This window comes from Cygnus atratus, chromosome 3 (assembly GCF_013377495.2).
Source record: "Cygnus atratus isolate AKBS03 ecotype Queensland, Australia chromosome 3, CAtr_DNAZoo_HiC_assembly, whole genome shotgun sequence".
NCBI lineage: Eukaryota > Metazoa > Chordata > Aves > Anseriformes > Anatidae > Cygnus > Cygnus atratus.
In genome coordinates, this window is record NC_066364.1 from 107,937,506 (window position 1) to 107,964,735 (window position 27,230).

The following is a 27,230-nucleotide window of genomic DNA, read 5'->3' on the forward strand; positions in this document are numbered from 1 at the left end:
TACGGCGGCGGTGGTGCGGCTCCCTCCATGCCCAAGGGCACGGCTCAGCAAGAACAAAACAGCATGAAGGTGGCAACCAGCACCTCTCCAGCAAGCAGGGCCACCTCAGGGAGGTGGAAACCAGAGGCGTAAGCCCACCACCTCCACCCCAGGGGCCAGCTGCAGCTCTCTGACAGATCAGCCGCAGGGACTGGGTGCAGCTTGGCTCATCTATTCAAAATGGAAGTCCTCACGAAGGGCTGGGCCCAGCCTCCGTCCTGCTGGCCCAGCCTGGTCCTTATCTACCTGAAGGTGGAGAAAGTCTGTCTCCTTTCAGCAGCGGCTGGGCTTGCACCTGTCTTGATCTCTACAGTCTGGAAGGCAACTTGGGGCTGGGCCTGGGAGGTGGGGGGCGGTGGGGACTCAGCAGGGACGTACTCCAGGACGTGGGGCCTCCCTTCCTGGCGCCGCAGGTAGCCCTGGTTCAGCAGGTGCAGGACGCAGGACAGCACGTCCACGCTGTGGCAGCAGAAGCTCAGGAACTGCAGCCCCGGCCCCAGCTCACCCTTCTGACAGGCATCGATCACCTACAACAGCGAGGGAGCTCTGCGCTGCGGGGCAGCACGCAGCACGGCACCCGGGCAGCCCCTCTCCGCCCCGCCACGTTCAGCCTCCATACCCTGAACACCAGGTTGTCGATGTGCAGCTGCTTCTCCGCCTTGAGGATGCGGGTGATGAGGCAGCAGAGGACGTTCCTCTTCCTCTCCAGGGCGCCGCTCTCAGCCCTCTCTGCCCGCAGGTACCTCTGCCGGGGCAGCAGCCTCAGGTGGCGGCCGGAGGCTTGGGCCAGGGCCGCCCGGTTCAGCCGCAGGGCACCTGGAGCTAGCACCCGGCCCACGGTCAGCCAGGCCCCGAGCTGGTCCCTGCAGGAGCCCCAGGGCGCCCGCGTGGCTGCTGCGCCCAGCCCGGGGCCTCCCACCGCTGCCGTCACCCCAGGCCCCGCGGGGCCCCACGCACGGCCCCGAGCCCCAGCACCACACGGACCAAAGCCAAGACCCAACCACCCGCGTGGCCACACGCCCCCCGCGCTGCCCAGCCCCGATCCCCAGCCCCACGCACGCACCCACCCCAAAGCCCGGCCCCGCACCCGCCCCCAGGCCCCAACCTCGCCCCCGGGGCTCAGCCCCAGCAGCCGGACCCGCCCCAGCCCACCCGCATCCCCCCTGAGCCCCTCCGCCCCCACCCAGCACCCAGGGGGCGGCCCAGCACCACCCGAGGGCGCCCAGCCCCGCGCTCACCCCCCAGCGCGCAGCTCCGCACCAGGACACCCTCGCCCTCGGTCAGCGGTGCCAGCGCCTGCTGCAGCAGCTCTGCAGGGAGCCCCGTGGCCTGCAGCAGGGACTCCACGGCCACCTCCTGCGGGAGGGGAACAACGGCCAGGCGAGAACCTCAGCGCCCGGAGACCCCCAGAAGGGGGGCACGGCCCCGCTCGGCCCCGGCCCCGGCTGCACCCCCGCCTCCGCGGCCCCCGCTCCTACCTCGGCGCCGTTGAAGCGCAGCAGGACGTACATCTGCAGCGTGGACACGTGCAGGACGCAGTCTCCGAACCGCAGCTCGGCACGGCCCAGCCACGTCCACTGCAGCCGCCGGGGCCTCGTGCGCGCCCAGCCCCGCTGGCTCTGGCCTGCCGGGGGACACCAGCGCCAGGGCCGGGCAGCGCTGCCGGGCGTCCCCTGCGCCCGGCGGCACCGCCGGGCGCCCCCCGCGACACTCACTCTGCCCGCAGAAGGCGGCGAAGTCGCCCAGCGGGGAGCTCAGCGCCGCCGGGAAAAACCTCCCGGGCTCGTCCATGTGGCACAGCGGGGACACGGGCCAGCAGCGCGGGGACAGGGCCAGCACCGTCACCTCCGGAGCGTCCGCCGCCGAGGCCTCCCCCGGCGCCTGGGCACGCGGACACGAGGGCAGCTCAGGACCCCACGAGGAACGCGGCGGCCCCCGGCCCAGCCCCGCCGCCCCGCTCACCTCGTCCTCGGGGCTCTCCGGGCCCGCGCCCAGCTCCAGCAGCCGCTTGTCCCGCTCCTGCAGCTGGAAGAGGCGAAACTGCTGCCGGAGCTCCTCCGACTCGGCCAAGTCGCTCAGCATCTCCTGGGGGAAGCGGCGGGGGAAGCACAGCCCGATCTGCTCCAGGACGGCCCCTTCCAGCCACGAGGGGCCCTGCGCCAGGAGCCGGTCCCCCAGGTACAGCCTGCCGCGGCCACCGGCGCAGGTCAGGGCCACCGGCGCAGGTCAGGGCCGCCGCCGCCACCCAGCCCCGGCCTCGCCCCCAGCCTGCGGGCCCTGCGCCGGGCCCTGCGGGGCCACGGCCGCCCTCACCGGTAGAAGTGCTCGAAGGTGTGGGCGAACTCCAGGCCGCTGAAGACGACGAAGGGCTCCAGGATCTGCTGCAGCAGCCCCGTGCTGCCCGCGGCCCCGTGGAGCTCCTGCATCTTCCCGTCGAGGTAGCGGGCAAACTGCTCGCTCGCCTGCGGGGGACGGGGCTGGGTGTGCGGGGGGCTCACGGGGTGGGCGCAGCACGGGGACGGGGCAGCAGCCCCGCAGGGAGCGGGGGGAAGCCCCCGGGGCTCCCGGCAGGGGATGGGGGCCCCTGGCACGGCCCCGCACAGAGCTCTGTGCCCGCGGCTGGGCACGGGCGCCCTCAAGGGCCCCGGGACGGCCACTGGGGCCCGGTGCTGGCGCCGCGCTGCCTGGACTCACGTGCAGGGCGGTGAGGAAGGAGAGCTGCAGCAACGCCCCCGCGAAGCCCTGGCCCAGGGCCACCACGAAGGCAGCCTGCTGCCCAAAGAGCTCCTCCGTGGCGCCGCGCAGGCGCCGGTACAGCCCGCAGTATCGCTCCACCACATCTGGCGCCTGCCCCGCCGCCTCCAGGAACCGCTGCACCTGCGGGGAACGGCACCGCCGGGATGAGCACCCGCAGCCCCGTCCCGCCGACACCCCCCGCCCCCCAGCCGGCCCCAGCCCTACCTGCTGCTGCACCACGCCGCGCCAGCACTGCGCGATGCCCCACAGGCCGCTCGGCTTCTGCGCCGCCGCCGCCACCCTGGGCGGCGCCTCCTTGTTCCTGCCCTCCTGCCCGCCTGCCGGGGGACAGCCGGGGCTCAGCGCGGCCTCGCGGGCAGGCCCCGCGCACGGAGCGCCAGCAGCACGGCCACGGGGGAGGCACGGCCGCGAGCCCGCCCCGTGCCTCAGGGCCCTCCGCAGAGCCCCCCGTGGCTCCCCACGGCTGCAGCCCGGGACTCGCGGCCCCTTCCCGAGGGCAGCCCCTCGCTCACCCGCCGCCCTCGCCTCCTCCAGCTCCACGCCGCCAGGGTCCACGTGCACCAGGAGCTGGGTCAGGAGCCGCACGCAGGAGCCAAAGGCGGCGCCGCGGGCCGGGGGGCGCTGGGGCGGCTCCCCGCGCCCCAGGTACTCGCTCAGCAGCCAGGCCAGGGGGCTGACGCCGCTGGGGTCTGCGAGGCCACAGGGACTCAGGGCGGGCGCCTCAGGACGGGGCAGCGCGGGGAGGGGCCCGGCCCGAGCAGGTACCTGGGCTGGTGATGCTCTGCACCAAGGGGCTCACCAGGGCCTCCCAGCACGTCCTGCCCAAGGCCCGGGCCGCCTCGTCGTCAGGAAGGAAGCGCTCGGCGAAGTCTTGCTCGTGCCGCAGCGCCCGGTTCAGCCTGCAACAGCGAGCGGGCAGCACGCCGCGGCACCGGGCGCCGCCGGCGGGCACGGCCTCCCCCAGGAAAGGGCTCGCGGGCCGGCACCCCGGCAGCACGCCCCCAGCCAGGGACCTCCCGGCCGGCGCGGGACACCCCCGCTGCTCCTGCGGCCCCTCTCGGGCTGCCAGCGGCGGGGGCACGGCCGGGAGGGAACTCACTTGCCGAAGAGCTGCAGCAGCCGCCCCCGGTCCCGGCGGATCTCCTGGCACCAGGCGAGCGCCCGGGCGGTGCAGCAGAGGAACGTCCGCCGGCACAGCTGCTCCCTGAAGACGGGCCAGAAGGTGGGCTTGGGCCCCAGCACCTCGATGCCGCGCACACGCGTGTCGATGCCGCCCTGCGGGAGAGCGCGGCCCTCAGCTCCTCGCGCACGGCCCCGCTGCCCTGCGCCGCCAGCCCCCGGGCTGGCCCCCGGCTCCCCACCTGCTGGCACCGCTTCACCCGGATCTGGATGACGGGCCAGAAGCGCGTCATGTTCTTCAGCAGCACCACCCTGCTGGCCGAGGGCAGCACGGTCACCTGCAGGCACACGGCGAGCCCTCAGCGTGCTGCGCAGCGAGCGCCCGCCGCCCCCGCGCTCCCCGTGCCGGACCCTCTCGGGGCAGCGCCAGGAGCAGCCGCGTGGCCCGAGCAGCCCGGGCGAGACTCACGGCGTTGAGCACCGTCCCGATGGCGGCAGGGCTGTCTCCCCCCAGCACCACCACGCGGGCCGGCATGTAGCTCGAGTCCTCGCTGGCCACCAGCATGCTCATCTCCCTGCAGCGCAGTGAACACAGCACGGATGGGACCCGCGGGGCAGGGCTCGCGCAGAGCCCCGAAGCCGCCTCCTCCCTGCACAGCCCCTGCCCCCCCGGGCCCCCAGCCCGACCTGACCACCACCCCGCACTGCATGTGCACAGTGATGAAGTGGGAGCCGGTGCTGCCGTTCGACTCCCAGTAGGTCTTGGGGTTCCTGTCCGTGAGCTTGCCGGCGCGGTGCGGGTTGGAGGAGACCTGCACCTTCTCCCAGCACTTGTCCTCCTTCACCTCCACGCTGGAGCCTGCGGGCAGAGCGCGCGGAGCCTCCAGCTGCCAGCCCGCGCACAGCAGGCACGGGGGCCCCGCTCCCCACGCTCACCTCGGCACAGGTTGCGCAGAAAGACGTCAAAGAAGGGGATGCTGATGGGCCGCTGGCTCCGGCGGTGCTCCTCGATCTGCCCCAGCACCAGCTGGGGGACGGGGGCGGGCGGTTACTGGGGGCCTGCCTCCTCCCCCCCCTCGCCCGCCGCAGCGGGCGGAGAGCCGGGGGGCCGCCCCAAGACCCAGGGCCCCGCGCCGACGGGCTCCCCAGCTGCCCAGGCCCACCTGGATGCAGCCAGCCAAGACGCTGCCCGTCAGCGTCCTGTGGAGGCCGGCGAACTTCTCGCAGTCGCTCAGCAGCTCCAGCAGGGCCGGCGCCGTCGGCACGGCCGAGCTGTGTTTCTCCAGGGCTTTGGCCAGGGCCTCGTGGGCGCCCGCGCGGCACATGGCCACCGCGCAGTCCTTGCTGGCGGCGGCCAGGCGGTGCAGGAAGCCGACGACCTCCTGCACCACCTGCGGAGGAGGCAGCCCTGAGCGGCCAGCCCGGCACCGGCAGCCCGCGGGGCCCCACCAGCGCCGTGCCGCAGCGCTCCTGCCCCTCTCCAAAGCGACCAGGCTGCCGCTGAGCACGCGGCCACCGGGATGCGGTTGTCACAGCTGCTCCCAGTGCGTGCCACGAGGCCGGGCTGCGGCGGGCAGGGGCCCCGACGCACCCCCGGCACAGCCAGCAAAGCCGTCCCTGCCCACCGGGAGTGCCGGGGCGCCCTCACCTCCCGGTCGCTGCCGTGGGTGCTCAGGGAGGACAAGCAGGGCTCCACGCACTCGTGCCAGGGCAGCGCGTCCTCCCGGTAACCGTCCAGGAACTTGTTCAGGATCCTGAGCGACGCACGGGGCCCGCTCAGGACACGGCGCGCAGACAGCCCCGCCAGGGGCAGCCCCGCCGCCCTGCTCCTCCTGCCAGGCCGGGGCCGAGCCCGCAGGGGCGCGTCCCGCAGGGCCCCCAGATCCCCTCGCAGCCCCTCCGGCCCCACCTGAGGATCCGCAGGCCGACGGTCTTCTCGGCCCCCAGCAGCTCCAGGCTGCGCAGCAGCATTTGGAAGCACCGGCGCTCCTGCGGCCGCGGGGACGCCTCGCCGGAGGGGACGGGGCCCCCGCCGCAGAGCTGCCGCTCCAGGGCCACCACCACGTCCTCGGACAAGGCGCCGTCCCCCGGGCCGCCCGCGGGCTCCCTCGCCTCCAGCAGCGCCTCCGCGCCTGCGGCACCAGGACCACGGAGGTGGCGGGCCCAGCCCAGGCACCGTGCCCCCGCGGGGCCGTGGCACGGGGAGGGGGCGCGGCCGCAGGGTACCTGGGGTCTCGGGGCCCAGGGGCAGCCGGTGCTCCGCCAGGCAGTTGATCACGCCGAGGGCCAGCAGCGCGGTGGGGCCGCCGGCGCCCTGCCCGTCCCGCCAGCAGCTCTGCAGCAGCGCGGGGAGCTCGCCGCTCACCAGCCGCTCCGCCAGGCCCCGGTGGCCGTCCACCAGCATCTTCAGCACCAGCAAGCCGTTCCGCACGCCCGAGGAGCCCCTGCGGGGACACGGCGACGTGGAGCCGCCCTCAGCCCCCCCGGACCCGCGGCCGCCCGCCCGCCCCGGGCCCCGTCCCTACCCCGGGACGCTCCGCATGGCGCGCACGGCGGCGGGGATGGCGCTCAGCAGGCCCGGCGAGCCCTCGCCGCAGGCGGAGCCGATGCTGGCGAAGACCTCCCGCATCAGCTGCGCGTCGCCGTGGCTCAGGGGCGAGGGCTTCCCGACGGCACCTCCGGGCTCGCCGGCCCCGGCTCCCACCAGCACCTTCAGGGCCTGCGGGGCCCGGGGCGGCTCAGGGGGCGGCGGGCGCCTCCGCCGCCCGCGGGCCGGCCCCAGCCCGGCCCCGCCGCCCGCGGCGTCCCCTCGGCCGCGCTGCTCACCGCCAGGCCCGCCTGCTGCACCAGGGCGGAGGCGGCGTGCTGCCGCATGCAGGCCAGCACGGCCCGCACGCCGCCCTCCATGGCGAAGGGCACGCGCCAGTCGCGCCTCTCCATCAGCAGGGCCACCAGCCGCAGCGCCAGCACCACCAGGCGCTTCTCGGCCGCCTCGGCGCTCAGCAGCTCCACCGCCGCCTTCACCAGCTTCTCCCTGCGCGCAGAGGGCGCCTCAGGAGGGGGCCCCGGCGCCCAGGCCCTCCGGCCGCCTTGCCCTGCCCGCGTCGGGGAGCGCCCCAGCGGGCGGCACCCGCGCGGCTCCCCCACGCACCTGGTCCCCGGCCCGCCCCGGGCCTCGCCGCCCTCCTGCCGCTCCGGCTCCGGCTCCTCCTGCAGGACCCTCACCATGTGCTGCAGCCCAGCCACGCGCAGCTCCGCCTCGCAGCCGCTGCTCCGGATCGCCTCCGCCACCTGCGCCACCTCCTCCAGCGAGCCCCTGCTGCTCGCCCCCTCGCAGCTGCCGCACGCTGCCGGAGGGAGGCCGGGCCGTCAGGGCGGCAGCAGCGCCCGCAGCCCCCGCAGCCCCAGCGCCCGCAGCCCTGCGCGGCCGCCGGCGCCCTGCCCGTGCCCCGGGGGCTTCACCTCTGCTCTCCGCCGCCGCCGGGAAGCGCAGCCCTTCCCTCTCCAGCAGCTCGCCGAACAGCTGGGCATCCGACTCGAGCACCGCGCAGACGCCGTCCTCGTCCTTCGCTGCCTCGGCCGGCGCGGCTCCAGGGCCGGCGCTCCCGCAGCCGGCACCCTCCGAGGACGCCGCGGGGCTGCCCCCGCCGTCCCGCTCGGCCCCCCTGCCCGGCCAGCATTTGCCGTAGACGCGGGAGCCGCGCAGGTGGCCCCGGGCGCTGCCCCGGCTCCGCTCCTCCAGGACCCGCAGCACCTTCCGGGCCAGCCCCACGGGCACCGGCAGCCGGATCAGGGCCTCCTCGTCCGGCCCCGGCAGCTGCACAGGCGGGGCCGCGTCAGCCCTCACGGACGTGGACCCCGCGCCCCCCGCGACGGCCAGGACCCAGCCGGACGCCGAGGCTGCACCGCCGCGGCGCCCCGCTCCCTTCCCTCCCTCACCCCCCACCTGCTCTGCCTGCTCCCGCTGGACGAGGCCGGCGATCTCCTCCTGCTCCTGCGCTTCCAGCTGCTTCACGAAGAAGAGCAGCTCCCACCACTCGGCACGGCTCAGCGTCTCCGCAGCCTTGCTCGGCTGCTCCCCCAGGTACGGCAGGGAGTACAGCCCCCCCAGGGGCTTGGAGAAGAACGGCTGCGCGACTGCAGGACAGCAGAGCGAGGAGGGGCAGCGTCAGCTCCGCCGGCTCCCCCTCTGCTGCAGGCCCCTCGCTCCCATACAGAGCTCACGTGCAGCCGGGGCACGAGGGGTCCCCGCCTCCCCCAGCCTGCCACGGGCATGGGAGGCGACAGGAGGGAGGGAGTGTGCCAGGAGCAGAAGCACGGAGCTGAGGGCTCTGCCAAACTGCTCCCACAGCGCCTGGACCAGGGCAAGGCTCGGTCACCCAGCACCAGCAGCACCCACAGCGCCAGCGGGCAGCTGCAGCAGGGCAAACAGAGCTGGCCCGAGCTGTTCAAGGGGTCAAGAGGTTGGAAGTGAATTCTGCCTGGAGCTTCCCTCTTTTCCCAATGCCCCTTGCTGGCAAACAGGGCAAGTACTCATAGGCAAAAGCAAAAGGAGACTACATATTCATCAAGCTCCTTTTAACTAATGCAACCACAACGAAGTCCGGGACATAAAATTCGTTATTAGGCTAGACTTTCACTGCACAGTTTAGAAAACCTGAATCAACGCTTGCTGTTATCTGCCAAGCAACAGCTTGCAAGTGCAAGCTAGGAGACATTCACTGCTTCAAGACTCAACAGAAGAGGCTCAAACTTGCTCCAAAAGGCTAAGAACAACTACAAACGTGGCTGATTACCAACAGTCAGCCAACATAAGCTAATTTATCTGAGTGTCAAGACCCAAAGCTGAAAGCACCTACTTTTTCAATTCCACATCTGTGTGGGATATGACGACTGCAAAGATTTTTACACAGACGTGAAATTGACCTCATACTTCCATCAAAGTCAGAGCGATTGAGGAAAAAAAGGCAAACTAACCAAGTTCATTTTAACTTAGCCAGTTTGAACTGACATGCAGTTAAGTCTTTAGTTACGAGAGGCAGAAGTCTATAAAAAAGCCATCTTTTCAACTGGCTATAAGAACATTTTGAAAGTGGATAATTAGCTCCTGATCTGATGCATATTCTGCTTTTTGCAGCGGTTAAATCCAAACCACTTGCCTGCTCAAAGGATGTCCTACAAGATCAAGGGCTTGATGAAAGAGTTACTTCATCAAGTTCCCCAGCCAGAGTCACATCAGATGCTGAGCAAAGAAGGGGTACCTGAAGTCTGGATTTTTCCCTTTTATCTTCACCCACTGCAAGGGCAAAATCAAAGGATGCCACTTCTAGGAGATTCTGCAGATACCTTATGAAAACAGTATTTCCAAACCTTTTCCAAAGCTGAGTGGCATGAAGTTAAGCAAATTGTTGGCATGTTAATGCTTTTAAATAAGTGAATCTGCGGGTCCCTAAGGCAGCTTCATCTTGGAGATTCTACATTCTTATTTTGGCAGTTTGTTTAGCTAATTATAACATACATTTTTTGACAGTCACAGTTTAAATCCTGCTTTATGCTCTATGTTGTATCATGACAGAAGTCTAGGATTCAAAAATACTTCATGTACTCACAAGGCATGTGATTACTTAACCAGCTCTGCACAATCATACAAACTAAATGATGACAATGCTTGCTAAATCCAGCCTGCTAATGCAAAATATGCCTAGCCATATAAAGTTCACCACTGAAAAATACACCTTGGCAGAAGCAAAGAGATGATACATTCACACATGCAGCACCTCACCTTTGTCTAGATTGAAGCTCTCTATCAGATTGTATTCTTTTTCCTGACCAGCAGGGTCATCCCGCTGGTCTCCAAAGCCAATAATCTCCAACATGTGCCAATGCATCCAGTAGGTCCGACCTGTTGACTGCCACAAAACCTGTGGGTGAAAGAGAACTTGGTGATGAGACTTGCTCACTCTTCAATCCCCCTGCTACATTTGTTGTCCCCTTTCCCAAATGCATGGAAATAGCAAGCACTGTTCAAGTAGAACACCACCTAATTCATATTAGGCTTTAACACACATATTTTTAAGCATACCAGCTTTCTTAACTTGTTCCCCTGATTATACCTGCTTATTTTTTTAAAAAATGAAAAGCTGTCAACTTTGACTAAAACCACTTGTCTACAAACCTCATCTAGCACAGCAGCAGTAAGTTAGGACAGAAGTGCATCTGGTTAAGCATTCCCCTCCAAAAGTACCCAGCAGCTGTACCCAACCCTGGTAAAGGAAAAAGCTAACCAACACTACCCGGAGGCAGGTGAGCCGCACTTAAAGGGTCTTGTGGCACAAACCACTTGGTGAACACGAACGTAAAGAAAACTGTTTTTCCTGCTCTGACTTTATCTTCTATCAGTTATCCTTTTATACCCTCGTCATTCACCAGCCCTCTCAGAAAGGTTTTGGGGTCTTGACGAGCAGGTCTCAAAGAGGACAATTATTTCCTGTGCTTTGTTCAATTGCCTCTCAGAATCCCTCCCGGCTTCCTGTACCATTATTTTACATTCAACTTAGTGAGCAGAAGGAGGACCCAGCGACAGCAAGTACAATGTGTCAATAACTTCAATTGATGACAGAAAAACATAGAGGTTGCCTGATTCACTGAGCTCTTTCAGAGTTACACCGGTGCTACCAGGACCACACTGTGCTGGAAAGTCAGAGTTAAGATGCCGAGAAACTTCAAGAAAGCATCAGATGGAAAGAAATTGAGTTAAACCAATTGAGAGGAGATATAAGACACAACACTTGACAGACTGGCCCCAATTAAAAACGCATACAAGTTTGCATTTTGCACAGAAAAGACTGACAGCAAGCAACCAGGAGAGTGTTTTGCTTGACTCTTATATAAACACAAGAAAAAGTAAATCAAACTGATAGTGAGAAGAGGGGAACAAATTTGGAAGTTGCCACAACTGAGAGAGAAGAAACAACTCAGTTTGGAGGAGAGAGATGAAAGACATGCCAAATAATCTGCCAGAGGACACAGCTGGAAAGTGGGAAGGATTTAGGTTATTCAGTGATGTTTTCGAGTGATCAATGAACACTAAAGCCAGTGCCTACGATTTGAGAGGGAAAAATGGTGAAAAAAAATCACTGGGACAGCTCCACTATTTTGACTTCAGCAGTACATAGAACTTGAAAGCATATTTTAGTGGAAAGAACAACAAAAGGTGTTCAAGATAAACACCAAATTTGAAGTAACAGATATACCTGCTTCAAGCTTCATTTCTTATGAGGAAGGATTATGGAGGGGAAAGAATGGGACTGGAAGACAGCGCAAAGAATACTGTCAAGCCATATTTGCCCAGCACATGCTGCCCTAACAGTTACACTGTCCCCATACAAGCACGTGCTTGTAATAACCTGCACCACACAAGCAGGTAAGGCTGGAAACATCTTTTTTGCTCTTGCACATTTCCAATCATTTTAAACCGCTTGTTTAAATTTCAGCTGCAAGAAGTTCTCCAAAGCTAGGTGGCAGTTGATGAGCCTGGACCCATCAGAGTAAGTTGAAGTTACCAAAAGGTGACTGGAAAAGTTAATTCTAATCAGTTCTCAGTGATTAAGCAGAAGAATATCAGTAGGAACAAGCAGTCTGCAGCTGGCTGAGGGGTAAAAAAAAAATTGCACAAGAAAGCAGAGAGGCGATACGAGAAAGCCAGTGCTCAGGGGTTTTTGTTAGCTAATTTATATTTAGCTGTAAATGACAACAATTGCATTACACAAAATAAAACAGGCCATGGACTTGAGTCCACGAAGGCCAGAGAATCTTGAATTTAACAAAAGGAGATGGTCTTCAAATATGCAGAAGGTAACCTCAAATTCTCTACCTTCTCTCTGGAAAGGTTAGTAATAACCTTTAGTTACTGCAAGAGAGATTTGGAAAGAGCATTGCGAAGTTGTTCATTTCTACAGATACCAGGCTTTTAAATTGATTTTTGAGCATCAGCAACACACAGCTTTGTGCCCTAGTGTGGCAATCAGTCTCTTCACAGACCACCTCTATCTGCGGAAATCAACTTGAAGTAAGGAAGCCTCTGAGCACAGGCTGAAGAGGCACTTTAGGCACAGCTATGACCAACTGGAGTGGCCTCAGATTCTTTATCTCCACAACCAAATTATACATTTTTGCAAATTACTTGGGGGAAAAAAAAGCAAACACAATTGCTCACACTAATGTGTGTGCAGCGGTTCCTATCTCAGTTCACTCAAGATGTCATGAACTGAATAATAGCACTGTGTGCAGCCCACACTATGATGGACTGAGCAGAGGACAGAAGCAGAGACAGCCCACTGTGGATGACAGTCAGCTAAAGCTGGATTTTTAAGGCAGCAGTAATTGCAGTTAGCTGCAGTGTTTGGGAAGCTTGTGAGAAACTAAGTTGTGTTTTTGCAGAAGAGAACTAATTTTCTGTATTCAAAGGTAGTTGTGTAGTCATAACAAGGAGAAATGCTAAGTAGATAAGTGGACAGTAGAAGGCCTCACTGTTCCAAAATAAGGTGGAAGCTTGAGAAAAACAGGATGAGCAGTGTGGGAACAGTAAAACAAAGATCACAGGTTCTCAAAACATAAGAAAGGGGGGAAAAAAAAGGGAAAAGGGAGAAATTAAAGGGTTGAAAAAAGAAAAATTGTACATATATGGTATAGAGAAACATTGAGTAGCTTGTGAACCTGTAGTACTCGGGCAATGAGGAAACAGGGGAGGTGACCAGCTGTCGGGTAATAGGGAATAAAAGGTGATGATTTGTTTACTACAATGCGCTCCTAATTGGCAGGACACCCGCCATTGCAATCGCGAATAAAATAGCTTCACAGAAGATCCTGTCTGAAGAAAATTATTTGAGATTTTTCTCACAAGCTCAAAGACATGGCCAAAATGCAAGAACAGCTGACACCCTGCAGAAATAACCACACTGGAGTGGCGCACAGAGCCCATCAGCTCCTCACTCCATAGTCACAACAAAATCTCAGCCCTCGCTGAACATGCCCAGCCTTCAGGACTGAGAAGTCACAAGAAAAAGGCCTAAGCTGGAGCAAACACCTTCCTGTGCCCACAAAAAGGCTGGAACAGCATTCAAATGCTCTCCCAAGCATTTGAGAGGGCCAAGCCTCATCATATATTGAGGCCTTTTCCCTGACCTCTGGTAAACTGCAAACATGCAGCCCTAACAGCTCTCTTGTTGCCAGAAGTTCTTACCTAAGGTCTACTCACCCAAAGAGCATTTCTAAGGGGAAACTGACCCTGACACATACTCACGGATCAAAAGAAACAGCTATGCAGGGTGTGCCCAACCCAGTGAAAACAACAGTGTCACATCCTAAGTATTACTGCTCACACACCAAGGCGTAAGACTTCCCAGCGCCTCTTGCTGTGTTACTTGCGCCAGCTAGCCTGTTCCCAAACTGCCCCCAAGATCAAACCAGGGAGAGGGACAGCTGAGAAATCTTACAGGATAGATCACACCAAACAAGACTAGCTTATCTTAGGAACCCAGCTCTGAGAAGTGACTTCTTTGCTAGGACAGTTGTAGCCAAAGTCCCAAACTACGATATAACATGAACACATCATTAGGAAGTCGCCAGTCACCCGTCAGTCCCCTCTGCCACCCCAGCCCGACTACTTCCACCAGCGACCTACCTGCGCTGCGTGCATCCTGTTAGTGCTGTGAAGAAACTCGCCTTCCTCCCCAGCTCGAACCTCACCGCAGTCCTCCAGCAAGCGCACCCGCATGCCGCGCACCAGGTGCGCCTGCACGTATTCTACGTAGCTGCTGCGGTCGGCAAAGTCTGACGGGGTCAGGAAGGCACCACCCTGCTTTTTCTGGGCACCATGGTTTGGAGACAGCACAGGCACTGGGGCAGCAAAGCAGGCCGGGGTTTTGGGCTGGAAGATGGAGCGGGCGGTGCGAGGCTTTGCCTCCTGTCGGGCCGGCGGCTCTGGCTCGTGGCTGTGCTCCCAGCCCATGGCACGCAGCAGCTCCACGATGAGGCCGGCCATCGCCATGCTGAACTCAAACTCCTGCTTCACGCGGCTGCTCTCCGGCTGCTCCCCGCCCTGCTCCTCGCCGCTGCCGAGCTCGTCCAGGAGGGAAGTGACGCGCAGGTAGCGCTTCACCAGGGTGAACAGCTGCTTCCCGGGGATCTGCAACGGGCAGGGCCCTCAGGGGCTGCCTGGCTGAGCGCCTCCACCCCGGCTCGCTCCCCCGAGCCCAGGATCTTCCACAGCCCCAGAGCCCAGGCTCGGGCCAGGCCCAGATCCCCTGCCAGCCCTCGCGATGTGCAGCCCTGCTCGCCTGCCTACTGGCACTACCTGGGGAAGGTGGATGCCCTCAAAGGACATGCAATGCTCTTCAGAGGACATCATCTCAGCAAACAGCTCCAGGAAGGTGTAGCGGCTGTCAAAGTCCATGCGCTGCTCAGCGCCGTCCTGCTGGCTCAGGGACAGCAGAATGTAAGACCGGCTTCCTGCAACAACAGAAACCCTTCAGGCCCTCTAGAGGCACCCCTCACACCACCCTCCCTGCACCAGATTTTGGCAGCCAAGCAATAGCTGTTCCCCAGCATAACCTAGAATCCTGTTCTCTCCTTTGACCTGGACTGGAAATGTTTTGCTCTGCTGAATAACCTTGTATTCCTGCACCCCGAGAGCTGTGGGATTCCCCTAAAATGGCAACCCCAAAAAACTGACTCCAGAACAGGGTTCCAAATAAGAAAAAGTCCACTTTTACCATGAACCGGTTCCCCATCAACCCCACACAAGCATGAACTCAGGCACTGGTGTAGACCCAAAGCTGGGAAAAAAAAAACAAGAAAACCTTGAAGAAAATAGGGAGGCCTGTAGCTTGTGTAGTCTTTTAGCTGCAAGAAAGAGACAGGTAGCCTTGAACTAGCAGAAGCAAGGAAGATAAGGGATAAAAGGCGAAAAACAAGAAGGAGAAAAACAGCTCCAGGCTGACCTATAGTAACTTTTTGCTCATTAAGGGTCATTAACATATTAAAAATCATACCCATCAAAATACTAATGTATGCTAATGTGGGATTTGGTGTTCCCCCCACCCCCGATGGCTCTTGTGAGACACCACGCACCAGACGGACAGGCCACCACTTCCAGCTGCCCCCACGCCACACCAGGCACTTCTGAGCTGTGGCAGCTCCCCTCAAACGAAAGGAGCGGGCGAGCACCAGGCCTCCACCCACCAGGGCCTGGGGAGAGGCTCCCTGCCGAGAAGAGGCCAGAGCCTCTCCAGTTGGCATCAGAGACACCCTGATGCTCTGCCAAGCCCCTTGGCACAAGTCCTCCTAACAGTTAATCCCCATCACAGCTGGGGAACCTGTCAGGAAAAATGGAGCTCCTAGCTCTTAGAGCATCCTAAATGCAACCGAGGAGCTGCTTGGGAAGCTGCAGTCTGACCCCCCCCTCCATCCAACGAGCCCCACGGCACCCTGCTTGCCTCCCAGCCCCCCCACCTGCGTCGTGCGAAGCCAGGGCCCTCAGCATCTTGCCGGCGCTGCGGCAGATCTGCTTCTCCTTGTGGCACAGCATCTTCGCCAGCAGGTCGAGGGCTCCCGTCTCCCTGAAGGCGCCCGCCAGCGAGCCGATGCCGGCGTAGGCGCTCAGCACGTGCACGGTGTTGAGCACGGAGGCGGCCTCGGGGGCCCCGGTGCCGCCCAGCTGCCGGCCGGCTCGCCGCACCAGGCTCCCGACGTCGGCCTCCATCTCCCGCAGCGAGGCTTCGTCCGGCGCCGCGCCGCCCGCGGGGAACGGGCCGGCCGCCCTCTCCCCCTCGGCCCGCGGCCCCGCCGGCTTCCCCTCGCCCAGCAGCGCCGGGCAGCTGGCGCACACCTCCTCCGCGGACATCCACAGCGACACGCTCCCGGCATCGGGCCCCGCGGAGGAGCCGCCGCCCGCCGCTCGCTCCTCCGAGCGGACGAGGCTCCACCGGACCAGGTACTGCGGCTGGCCGTCGTGGCCTCGCCGCTGCCGCAGCAGCTCCCGCGGGCAGGCCTGCAGCTCGGGGCCCAGCGGCACCAGCAGGCCGCCATCAATCCTCTCGTTCACCATGGCGGGGGACGAGTCTGCAGAGACACAGGGGAAGCGGGAGCAGATCATCACCTCTGAGATACCTGCCAGGGAAGGAGCGAGCAGGCACCTCAGTTCCTCACCAGCCTGAGGCGCTTGTTCCGATCCTGCACCCAGGATAAAGCTCTGAAGGGAACCCAGAATCCCACGTCCCTGCTCTAAGAAAAATGAGCCCGTTTCATAGACTAGCATTACTGGGGCACACAGAAAGAGGCTCTCCTCACAAAATCCCAGAGGAAAAAGAGGCCCGTTCAGCTAGAATCTAGAGCACAGCTGGGATCTTTTTGTAATAAAAGGACCAAGTTACTCTCCTCTGCTTTGTGACAGTGTTTAGATGCTGCACCATAAGCCAAAAAAATGTTTTCCCTAGCTGTGTTTGTACAGTGTACAAAGGCATTCCCTACCCCCAAGAGGTTCACATAATATAAAAACCAGAGTAAAACAATTCTCTATGCAGCATTATTTTCTTGATAACTTCACCCAGTCTCCACATGTCGGCATATAGCATAAAAAAAACTCTTTAGGGCAGAGCTATCAGAAAGGGCCCAGAAGGATTTACAGCTAAGTGGGGACGAATTTGGATTTAGGGCACCTGAAGAAGTAGCTGTAACATGCAGGACGGATGAGGCAGACTAGAACCTATCATAGAAGCATTAAGGTTGGAAAAGACCTTCAAGATCATCTGGTCCAACCATCCCCCTACCACCAATGTCACCACTAAACCATGTCCCTAAGCACCACGCCCAGCCTTTCCTTGAACACCCCCGGGGACGGTGACTCCACCACCTCCCTGGGCAACCCGTCCCAGTGCCTGACTGCTCTTTGACAACCCGCAGCTGAGCCGTCAGAGTGCTTAGACATGTGCACTACTGCAAATTTCAGAGCTGGGGCAAATGCGCACGCCAGCTGCAACGCCAGCACCTCGGAAGCTGCTTCGGGAGTGCAGCCTGGCAAAACCTGTGTGCAGCCAGGCATCCCATCCCATTCCGTCCTATTCCCATATCCCATCCCACTCCGTCCCATCCCATCCCGTACCACCGCAGCCCCAGGACAGGACACCTGCCCGCACCCCAACCACACAGTGCACCCAAGCCCGGCTCTCCTCGCCCCTGCCCACCGCGGAAAACCCGGGATTTCTCCCCAAACCACCCCAAAACCCCCCAGCAACGCCCGCTCAACCGCCGGGCCCCCCGCTCACCTCCGCCCGCCGCCAGCACGGGGGACGAGGTTTCCCCCAGCCCCGGCTGGGCCCGGTTGGGCCCGGCTGGGGGACAAATGGCACTCCTCCCGGGCTTGGCCCTGCAGCTGGGCGAGGGGCAGAGCTCCGGGGCCGGGCCGCCAAGCGCCGCCCGCCCGCTTCCGCGTCCCGCAGCGGGGCCGGGCCGCGGCGTGCCGGGGGAAGGCGCGTGCGCTCCGCCGCCGGGGCGGGGCGGTGGCACGGGGAGCCAGCGGCACCCGGTGGCCGCCGGGGCTCGGTGGGGCTCGTCCCGGGGTCTGCCCCGTCCCCCGCTGCGGTGGTGGGGCCGGGGGAGGCCGGAGGGGGCGTGGGGCTGGTGGGTTGTCGCCCGCCGCTGGGGTGGTTGGATGGTGGAAGGTAAAGCTGCCTGCTGCTCCCGGGTGGCCCTTCGGTGGCGGGTCCCGCAGATGTCTCCTGCAGGTCCCAGGATGGCTGAGGTGGGAAGGGACCTCTGTGGCCATCTGGTGCACCCCCTGCTCAAGCAGGGCCACCCAGGGCTGCTTGCCCAGGACCACGTCCAGGTGGTTCTGAAGATCCCCAAGGAGGAGACCCCACAGCCTCTGTGGGCAGCCTGTGCCGGGGCTCCGATGCTCCGCGCAGCGCAGAAGTGCTCCTGGTGTTTAGGTGGGACCTCCCGTGTTCCAGTTTGTGCCCACTGCCTCTTGTCCTGGCACTGAGCGCTGCTGAAAAGTGCCCTGGCTCTGTCCTCTTTGCACCCTGCCTTCAGGGATTTATACACACTAATGAATCTCCCCCTGGGCCCCCTCTTCTCCAGGCTGAACAGCCCAGCTCTCTCACACTCCCCTCATGGAAGAGATGCCCCAGCCCCTCCATCACTTGGTGGCCCCACACTGGGCCTGTAGTCCAACCGGCCTGTAGTTCCCCAGGTCCTCCTCCTTGAAGACAGGAGTGATGGTCTTCAGGCACTTCTCCCAGTCCACACGAATGATCAAAGACCGTGCATCCCCTTCAGGGCCCGTGGACCTTCCTTAACTTTCAGTCAAAAACGTTCAGTTTTTCATTACTTCCAGTTTACTTCGGTATTCCCTGACCCTGTCCTCTTCCACCAAGAGTACATCTTCTTTGCTCCGGCCTTTCCTCCTGGTCTCTGGGACCCAGGATTCCCAAATGCCTGAATGCAGTAGGTACAGGTTTCTATCTAGCTCCTCTGTTAACGTTTGTCTTAATTATAAATAGCCATTAAAATTAAAGGCTAAATGGATGAGAGTTTGTTTTCTTATTTGATCCTGGAGCAACTACAGGTACCTGGCCAACCATTTCTACCCTTGGTACTAATGAAACTGATGAGGCAATTTCCATGTTTTACTACAACAACCAGCAATTAATACCAGCCATAGAACTGCGGTTAGCAATGGGCTGGAGAAATCAGCGCAGTGCTGCATCAGCCTGTGGGGACCAGCCCCATAACTGTGGCACCAATGGAGAACTGTAAATATTGCCCTTTCCCTGCCTGCCTCTTGATTTCTCCATTATTACATGTAACTTCTGTTGAGCCTCTCTTTCCAGAAGCATGCGGGTGCTCCCGAAATCTTTCTGTGTTCCCCATTAACTCCCAAGGCGTTGTTAAAACTTAGGGTATCAAACTGGTATTTAGTTAGATCATGCTTTACCTTTACAAGTCCCTTCATCTCCTGTAGAGAGAAACACAGAATATTGGCACTAATGAAGGGGAAACTGAGTTCCTAACTGCCACGCAACGACAGGAAAGCTGATAGCAGGCGCACGACTGTCGCTATTTTCCTCAGTCTCGGCAGCCGTCATTTCATGCGTGTACTGCACCTGCAGCAGGGCCGTGTTTAATGTCACAAGCATGAGGTGGTGCTAACGCTCTGCTGTGGGAAACGCAACCCGGCACACAGCTGGCGACATCCCATGGCCAAACCCGTCACCAGCGATAAGTGGCAGTGGCCAGACAGGGCACAGGCGTCTGATTTGTGAGGGCCAAAACCTGTTTTATGCACTGTTCATGTCTTTGCTCTGATGGTCTCGATACCATGCTTAGGCTTTCATCCTTCAAATGGAGATTATGTCTGTGGTATCTTGCTTCACCTTAGGAATTTTTACACACCGTGCACAGTCCCCTGTGGCCAAGTAGCATGGGATTGCTTGTGCTGACGTGGTTTTATAGTGCCAAGCCAGGAGTCCTGTGTAGGAGTGCTTAACAAGGGCCTGGCTGAGGTGTGACCTGTACAAGTGAAGCACCTCTCCTCTCGCTAGCAAAAGAGCCATTTCAGGTGTGTTTTGCTCCTAACCACCTTTCGTTATTAACTTCTGTCCTGCTCTGCTGGGATCTGTTTTCTCCAAACTGCACTGTGAGCACTAGTACAGGGCGGTCCCTCTACCACAGTGCTAAGCTTTCCTAATATTATTCTAAAAAAAATGGTACCTGCTATATAGGGGCTGGCAGTTGTGTTGTCAGCTGGATGCTGTTGGCCCAACAGCACTGATGACTGCAACAAGCCCTTCTCTCTTTGCTTTCTGTCCCACCTTTATCCCACTTAACGATAACTTGTGTGCCCTGACCTAGCTCCTAGAGACCTACTGGCACCTGCCTGGGGGCAAGGATGGTCCAGTTTGGGCTTTGAGTATTGCTGTATCGCCTCACAGCTGTTTGCTGCAGGGAATTTAACAGTCTTGGTGCTGGGCCTTGTAATGACAAGAGTTAAGCTCCATCCCTAAAGCCATCAGGTGTCCGAAAGTAATGGATCTGGAAGAGGGGCAGAGAAACCACCTCATTTTTGGTCAAGAACTGGACCAGAAGCCTGCCGCTGTCAGGAGACATTATTCTGCTTGCAGCCTCTCAACTACTTCATTTAAAAGCACAGTTTTCTTCTTTCTCCTAGCGCCAAGGCCTGGGATGGAGCTGCACACCCCAACCACGACATCTGGGTGCTGCAGGACTGCAAGACCAGCTGCACAACGTCCCCCACAGCAACAAGGCCTTGGCCAGCACCTCGCATCTGTGGCATCCCGTATCAGGTGAGTGCTTCATCAAACAGCCCCTCAACAGCAGGTACTTCTCTGCCCCCACACCGTGCCCTGCTCACCAGCTCCTTCCCAAGCAGTCCAAAGGGTCAGCCCTCACAGCCCTGCTGTCCACCCACTCTGGCCCACCCACCAGCTCTGGGACCCTCAGGGTGGAAGCTGGGCAGGTCTCATTTCACAAGAGGTGAGGGCGATGGAAAGAGATGTCAGAAGGTTTCCTCTCTCTGCCACATCACGCCCAGACATCCCCCACCCTCCGGGGTACACATATTGGTGAAGGAAGCTGCCTCTGATCCCCATTCATTGATGCTGAGCTTTCCCTAATATGACCCCCTCCTGCAAAGCATGGCCAAGACCCCAGATCTGTGCACAAAATGATAACATTTATTGAAAGAGTAATTTTCTTTTTTTTTTTTTTTTTTAATACAAAAGAAAGCTCTGTACATAGTACTGTGATTACTTCCACATCCTTCCAGAAACACAACCCTGGAAACTGGAGGGGAAAAAAAAAAAATCCCACACACACTTATGCACACACACGCGCGCACACATGCACACACACACACGCGCACACACACAACCCTCAAACCAGTAAAATGAACTAAAAATGTCACCACACAATAAATTGCCATTTCGTCCCTGATACACAAGTGTTCTTACAAGTCTGCACTTAAATAAAATACACCATTAGCGGTTTAACCAGGCAGTTGCCTTTGGGTACGAGGGAGGGGATGCAGCAAGACGCCCCTGCAATGGCACTCCTGCCACCCCGGCCCCGCAGCCCTGCTCCACAGTGCCAGCACAAGCAAAGCGGAGCAAAGCACGGCCCCGGCGATGTGCTTGGGACAAGGGTAGCACAAGCCCAAGCCCACCTTTCTCTCCCTGGGTGAACTCCTAGCTACTCAGCCTTCTCTTTTGGAAGCAGCACCGAGTGGCTTTCGTAGAGCTTCTGGTGCAGCGCTCCCGCACGCTCTGAGCTGCAGGGGACACGCGGCTCAGAGCGAGGATGCTAAGGGGAGACAGAGTGCAACATCACGGTCACCAGACGGGCCACTATGAGCCTGCCACAGGCTGCATGGCAGAACCAGGGCTGGCTACCCAGGGAGCTCTCTGCACAGAGGGACATGGAAGGAACCTGTCCTGTCCACATCTGTGCACTAAGGAGCAGCGCAAGCTGAGGCTGTAGGGAGGGAAGTAGAGCCCAGGTCATCAGCTAGAAGTTCAAGAGGTGCCACCCGCACCATGAGCAGAGGAGAGCGGCCACTGCTAGTCACTCACCCCCCAGAGAGGACTGGGGACGTCCCTTTTGCTGCTCCACACCGACAGCGGTGACAAGAACAGCCAGCGGCCCAGGACCAGAGGTGGAAGTGGCCACCAGAAAACCCAGCCCACCTCTGGCCACCAGGCACACCGCAAGCCCCTGTGCCCCCTCCTAGAGGCCAGCTGCTGCTTCACTTGCCTCCTGCCCCTTAAACCCGAAGTTATAGGTATGGAAGTCCTCAGTGCAGGGAAGTAGGAAACAATCGTCTGGCTCGGGTCAGCTCAGTCCCTGGCACGTGCTGGTGGGCAGAAGAGCGCAGCTTAAACGCTAATGCTGAGGGAACATGTCCAAGGTTACAATACAAACTCAAAAAGCAAGGCCCCCTTCCTGCCTCCATGGCCCACCCACCCCTCTCCCATCCCCCTGTACAAACCCCATGAAACTGTACAGGAGCCAAACTTTTATTCCTTAAAGAATTACATAAATACTGAGTTTAACACTTAGAAAAATAAAGTCATTTTCTTTTTTTTTTTTTTTTTTTCTTTTTTTTCCCCAAGGCTTCGTCTTTAACTTAAAAAAAATTACAGTAGCTGCTCCTTCCCCTAAGGGTTTCAGCAGCTTCTTCTTACTTGCCTCACTCTCCCTCCAGGGACAGGGCTAGGTAGCAGAGCCATTCACAGCAACTCCATAGCAGGACCAAGCATGCTCCAGCCCCTTTTTCCCCCGGCCCTGCTGAGGCTCCTCCACAGCCCCGGATGGCCCCGCAGGTCACCCTGGTGGCTCCGGGAAGAGCCTGCCGCCTGCCCAGCAGCTCAGTGCCCCGCGGGCTTCTTCCTTTGACACTCGAGTTGCTCTCCGCCTTGCATCAGACACAGAAATTTAGAAAGCAGCGGCTGGAGCTGCAGAGGGATGCGGGAAAGATCCGGCCACATCCCCCTCGGGCGTATGGGAGTCCGCAAGCAGTGCAAGGGGGCCGAGACGGGAGCGTGGGCCGGGCTGGCCGCGGAGTCCCCCGGGAGCTCTGCGGGGCATCGTTGAGCTCCCAGGCACCCGCTGAGCATTTCGGCTGCCGGGGGCAGAGCCGGGCAGGCTGCAGAGCCGCCGGGCAGCCCGACGAGGAGGCACTGAGGGCAGAGGGGCTTGCTGTAGTGCATACAAGGAGGATGGGGCCACGTGCCCGGCCCAAACCAGAGATGCACGTCCAAGCTGGCCAACTCGCTCCCCTGCGGAGCCCGGGGCGGGGAGCTGCCGCGGCCAGGACCCGTCACCCCCACAAAGGCACATTGCTGAGGCCAGCACGGCTCCGCTCCGGCTCCGGGGGACAGCTCCAGGGCCCCACGCAGAGCAAACACCCACAGCCAAGGCAACCAGGAGCACCTAGAAGGATCCAGGGCCTCCAGCTGGGAACGGCCCCCCAGTATTTATTTACAGCATGGTGTGCACCCTCCCCTCGAGAGACAAGTTTCTTTGGCTGGCGAGAGACAAGCACAGCTATCGCAGCATCCCGACGCCCCCAAAGCCCTGCGTGGCCCCGGCACAGCTCCTCCCCAGGCGGGTCCTGCAGCCCACGCGCATGCCTGTGTGTGTGTGTGTGTGTGTGGTGGGTGGTGGCGTGTGTGTGTGCATGTGTGGAATGAAGGAAACGTGAAAAGGCAACAATAAATAACTGGTGCAGTCTGTACGAGAACGAATGGCTGCCAGCCCCAGCACCGGCACGACAAGCCAGGGACGGCACAAGGCCAGCAGCAGAGGCCTCTCAGTCACTCTTGGCGCTGTGCGAGGTGTCCAAGTTGACCACCTGCAGCTCCGTCAGGCTGCTGCCACTGCTGCTCTGCTGCCCGATGACAGCCATCTAGAGAGAAAAGGGAGGAGCAAGCACTGGGGGACAGCATGCCCTCAGACCAGGCGTGCCAGCAGCCAGGGTGGCAGCGTCCCTTCTAGGCACCTGCCCAAGGAGAGCGAAGACCTCCTCTACCCATGGGTGGGTGGCACCGACAGCTTCCCCAGCTCTCCGAGACCCAAGGACCTGCCCTACCCAAGGACCCAGGTCCCCAAAGGACCAACGCTAGGGGCAGCACTGCCCCACGGGGGAAGCGAGGACATCCCCCCCGCCACAGCCCCAAGCACCACTCTGCACCTACCTGGTGAAGCTGGACAGCCGAGACTGGGATCTGAACGGTGCCTGATGGGGCTGTCAGGAACACCTGGGGGACACCACCTGCCACAGACAGAGGGAATGACACAAATGACACCGTTTTCCAAATGCTGGGTGTTTGGCACAAACCCCCAACCCAAGTCTGCATGCGTGGCTTCGCACTGCTTTGTCCCCTCGTGCACCTGGGCATCCTCTCCAGTCTCCTAGCTCCCCCTGTTGCCTGCCCCATTTACAGGATTATTAAGGTTGGAAAACATTTCCACGCTCCCCACACCAGCAACCCTCACCCTTCCCCCTAGCAAATTGTCCGAGGAATCCTGTGCACAGAAGAATAGATATGGATCAAAAAAAAAAAAAGAATACACTGAGCATCATCCTTGCCAGGGCTTTCTACAGGCACTAGGACTGCCCAGAAGAGAACCCTCAGGAACAAACAGACAGCAAAAACACATGCAAGAGAGGGTAGCACCGACGCAGGGAGCTGCCTTACCCTGATCCTGGACCTGGCTGTGGGACAACCTGCATCGCTGAGTGCGCCTGCGAGAAAGCGTTGAGGACTGCGAGCCCACCATCCGCCAGGCCAGAGGTGGGCGCGTACATCACCGCGTGCGGACCTGGGGTACATCATGTGGCCGCCCACCGTGGTTGGCACAGACGATGTCATGATGGTCGCTGGGAGGGTCACTGGCACCGGGACAAGACAGAGGTGAGTGTGAGTGACTGCTTCGGGCATCGCCCAGGCTCGTGGAAATCCCCCATCCTGTTCCCCCCAAGCTCTTCGGGAAGAAACCCCGAGAACTGGGCAGCCTATGTCAGGGAGGGTGAGAGGGGCAGAAGCCTGGGGGCCAAATATCCCAGGACTGAAATCCGACCCGTGATGCAGGTGTCGTGGTGGAGCTGAGCAAGCTGTTGAACTGGTTCAGCTGCCTATCCATGGCACCCAAAATCAGTTTGTTTCTCATTTCTGAGCAACAGAGTATCTCCTCTGCACATACATAAAGAAGTGACAAATACAAATGAGCCAATGCCTTCTGCAAGGCGCAATGCTGACTCAGCAAGAAATCCCCTGAGAACTGGGAATAGCCTGGGAACTTGTTCTCAGCTCCATGGTACAGGAAAGAGCAGGTAACGTACGTGGAGAGGCTCTGAAATCCCCTTTGAGGTGCGCTGTGCGCAGCAGCACCTACCCAGAGGTAGCATGGCACTGGGGCTGGCAACAGGGGAAAAATCCGCCTGGGAAACTGTCAGAAAGGGTGGGGTAGAGTTGAACTGAGTGATCCCGGGCAGGAAGCAGCTCTGCTGATGTGGGCTGGTATCAGCAGTGGTTAAGGAGAGAGAGAGTGTGGTTAGCCTAAGGTCCCAATTACCTGTTCCGCTGGAAGAGGTCTGGGTAAGGTCAGTGCTGCTGTCACTGGAGGGAGACGTTTGCTGCGGTGCCTGGTGCACCTGGATTGCTTGGACAGGGACCTGCTGAGCCATGGTACCACCTGGGGAGAGAACGGAGCCCTTCAGCCCAAGCATTTGTCTCCCTCTGGCCACACAGAGCTCCTCAGCACCGCGTTGGTGGTGCTGACCAAGGAGGCATTAGCTGGCCTGCAGGGCTCTGGAGAGGAAAGGAAATGCCAGAGCAGCTTTTGTCCAGCGTCCAGGCCCAGTTCAGGGATGTCTGAGGCCCTCACTTCCATTCCTGGCTCCACCAGGACACAGCGCAGAAGATGCTGGGAGGAGAGGGCGCCAGCACTGCCCACACTCAACCAGCTCTGCAAAGACGGGCTCGCAGCACCGAGCAGAACAGCGAGAGCCCAAACACTCAGGCCTTCACCCTCTGGAGCCCAGCACCATTCTCCAGCAGGCACTCAGGGCACGGCCACGTCACCCAGCTCCAGCAACCTCAAGGACACCACGGTGCCCTGCGCAGGAACAACCACAGCCACCAGGACCACAAACTGTGTATCCCAAAGCCTCAGGTGCCCGATGCACTCGCTGCACAGCTCCTCAGCGTGGCTGTGCCAACACAGAGCTTGGGCACAGAAAGCTCCCCTCAGGCTCAGGTCGTATCTTCACAGAGGAAAGAGCAAGGGATGCCAGAGCAGGAACCACAGGCCACCTGGCCCAGGCTGGCATCTCCCGCACACCACTACCGAGGCAGACCTCCGTCATCCTCTTAGCTCCTCCAGACCACAAGGGAAATCTAGGCTCCTCGCACGGGACCAAGGGACCCATTAAGAAGTCCAAGAAAGCACGCAGGCATCAGACTTACCGCTTGGACACAACCAGGCAGGACGCAAGAAATACTCTCTCATCCCCAGGTGATGGCTGCTCTGAATCCGCTGCCAGGGGCATGCCCAGCCCTAGCACAAACACCCAGGAACACAAGGAGTTTCCTGCCGAGGACGATGCCTGCCAGACAGCACAGCAACACCTCTACCTCCTCCACGCTGACTCCTTTCATCACCTCTGCACTGCGGTTCGGTGACCGACTGCAGACCCAGGCACGAAAGCAGGGGCAGCTGCTCAGAGCTGAAACCAGCACTCAAAACCACAATCCACAGCGCACCTGAGCCCCCGCGGTCTCCTTCCATCACTCCTCCCAGCACAGCTGCACCAGGGACCCCATCTCCTGGCCCCAGGACAAACCCCGGGCAGGGGGGCAGACAACCTGCTGCCTCCCCTGCTCTCCACCTGCCCGTGCCGAGCACTCTGCCCTGTCCTCCCCTCTGTCCCCGGAGCCACAGCCGGGTATCGCCCTGCGCTCAGCCTCCTCCCGCGCGCCCACCTCAGCTGGGGTCAGCTCTCTGAGCAGGACCGGGACCCCCTGCAGGAGCCTCCATCCCCCCCCAACCTGAAGCAGCGGAGGAGAAGCGAGTGCTGACCTGTCAGCGACACGATCTGCCCTCCAGCTCTGGCAGGGAAGCGGAAGACTGTCTGCTGTGCCTGCTGCAGCTGTCCAGCCGTACCCGTGACCGCCTGGCCCTGCTGGCTGGGAAGAGCCAGGGAGTGCGGCTGTAACTGAGTGAGAGGAATGTAGGGGTTCCCCGGAGAAAGGAAGCACCTGCCAAAAGGAGGGAGAAAAGAAAGGCTTTGTCACCAACCAGCTCTTTTCACTCCCTCCGGGCTCCTTGGTGCTGCCCCGGGGGGCCCGCTCGGCTCCCTGCCACCCTTCCCAGCAGCAGGGCCAGCTAGCAGCGCCCTAAGGGAACGGTCACCACAAGACCCTTCTCGAGCAACAAGCATCCCACTGGGGTCACCCTACAGCAGCAGCCGCTGCCTCCACCTGCCTCTAGGTCTCCTGCCCTCCGGCGAGGGCAGCAACACGCTCCAAGCACGGAGACGGACGGACAGACAGACAGACAGACGCCGTCCTCAGCCCTGAACGCCACCGACCTGACATGAGGGTGAAGCCGGTGGGTATCTGCATGAGGCCCCCGGACGTACCAGCACTGGCTCCAGTAGTCTTCAGCACGGTCCCGTTGGCACTGGTGACGGCACTGGGGCTGATGCTGGCAGACACTGGCGCCAGGTAATTCGTGAT

General features: G+C 60.5%; 2 protein-coding genes across 2 annotated transcripts; both read right to left on the bottom strand.

Annotated features, from left to right (window-relative positions):
- Positions 1-16: 16 nt before the first annotated feature.
- CUL9 (cullin 9) lies at positions 17-17,412 on the bottom strand. The gene is made up of 30 exons (XM_035561959.2): positions 17,238-17,412; positions 15,427-16,083; positions 14,270-14,424; positions 13,598-14,101; positions 9,698-9,836; positions 7,862-8,052; positions 7,378-7,732; positions 7,067-7,262; positions 6,742-6,949; positions 6,441-6,634; positions 6,142-6,359; positions 5,825-6,047; positions 5,564-5,669; positions 5,079-5,306; positions 4,852-4,942; positions 4,603-4,774; positions 4,385-4,490; positions 4,158-4,253; positions 3,896-4,071; positions 3,562-3,695; positions 3,309-3,485; positions 3,001-3,113; positions 2,734-2,916; positions 2,353-2,501; positions 2,002-2,224; positions 1,755-1,920; positions 1,518-1,663; positions 1,278-1,395; positions 659-861; positions 17-566 (listed from the first exon to the last, which is right to left on the bottom strand). The coding sequence occupies exons 2-30, from the start codon at positions 16,067-16,069 to the stop codon at positions 282-284; spliced, it is 5,898 nt and encodes a 1,965-aa protein (XP_035417852.1). The 5' UTR covers positions 16,070-16,083; positions 17,238-17,412; the 3' UTR covers positions 17-281.
- Positions 17,413-21,990: 4,578 nt separating this feature from the next.
- LOC118256148 (serum response factor) lies at positions 21,991-27,224 on the bottom strand. Its single transcript, XM_050709466.1, is given in 7 exon segments — positions 21,991-23,395; positions 23,685-23,761; positions 24,189-24,213; positions 24,215-24,316; positions 24,318-24,382; positions 25,066-25,185; positions 27,083-27,224. Coding segments are annotated over 7 exon segments (519 nt in total). The 5' UTR covers positions 27,117-27,224; the 3' UTR covers positions 21,991-23,299.
- Between the last annotated feature and the right edge of the window lie 6 nt (positions 27,225-27,230).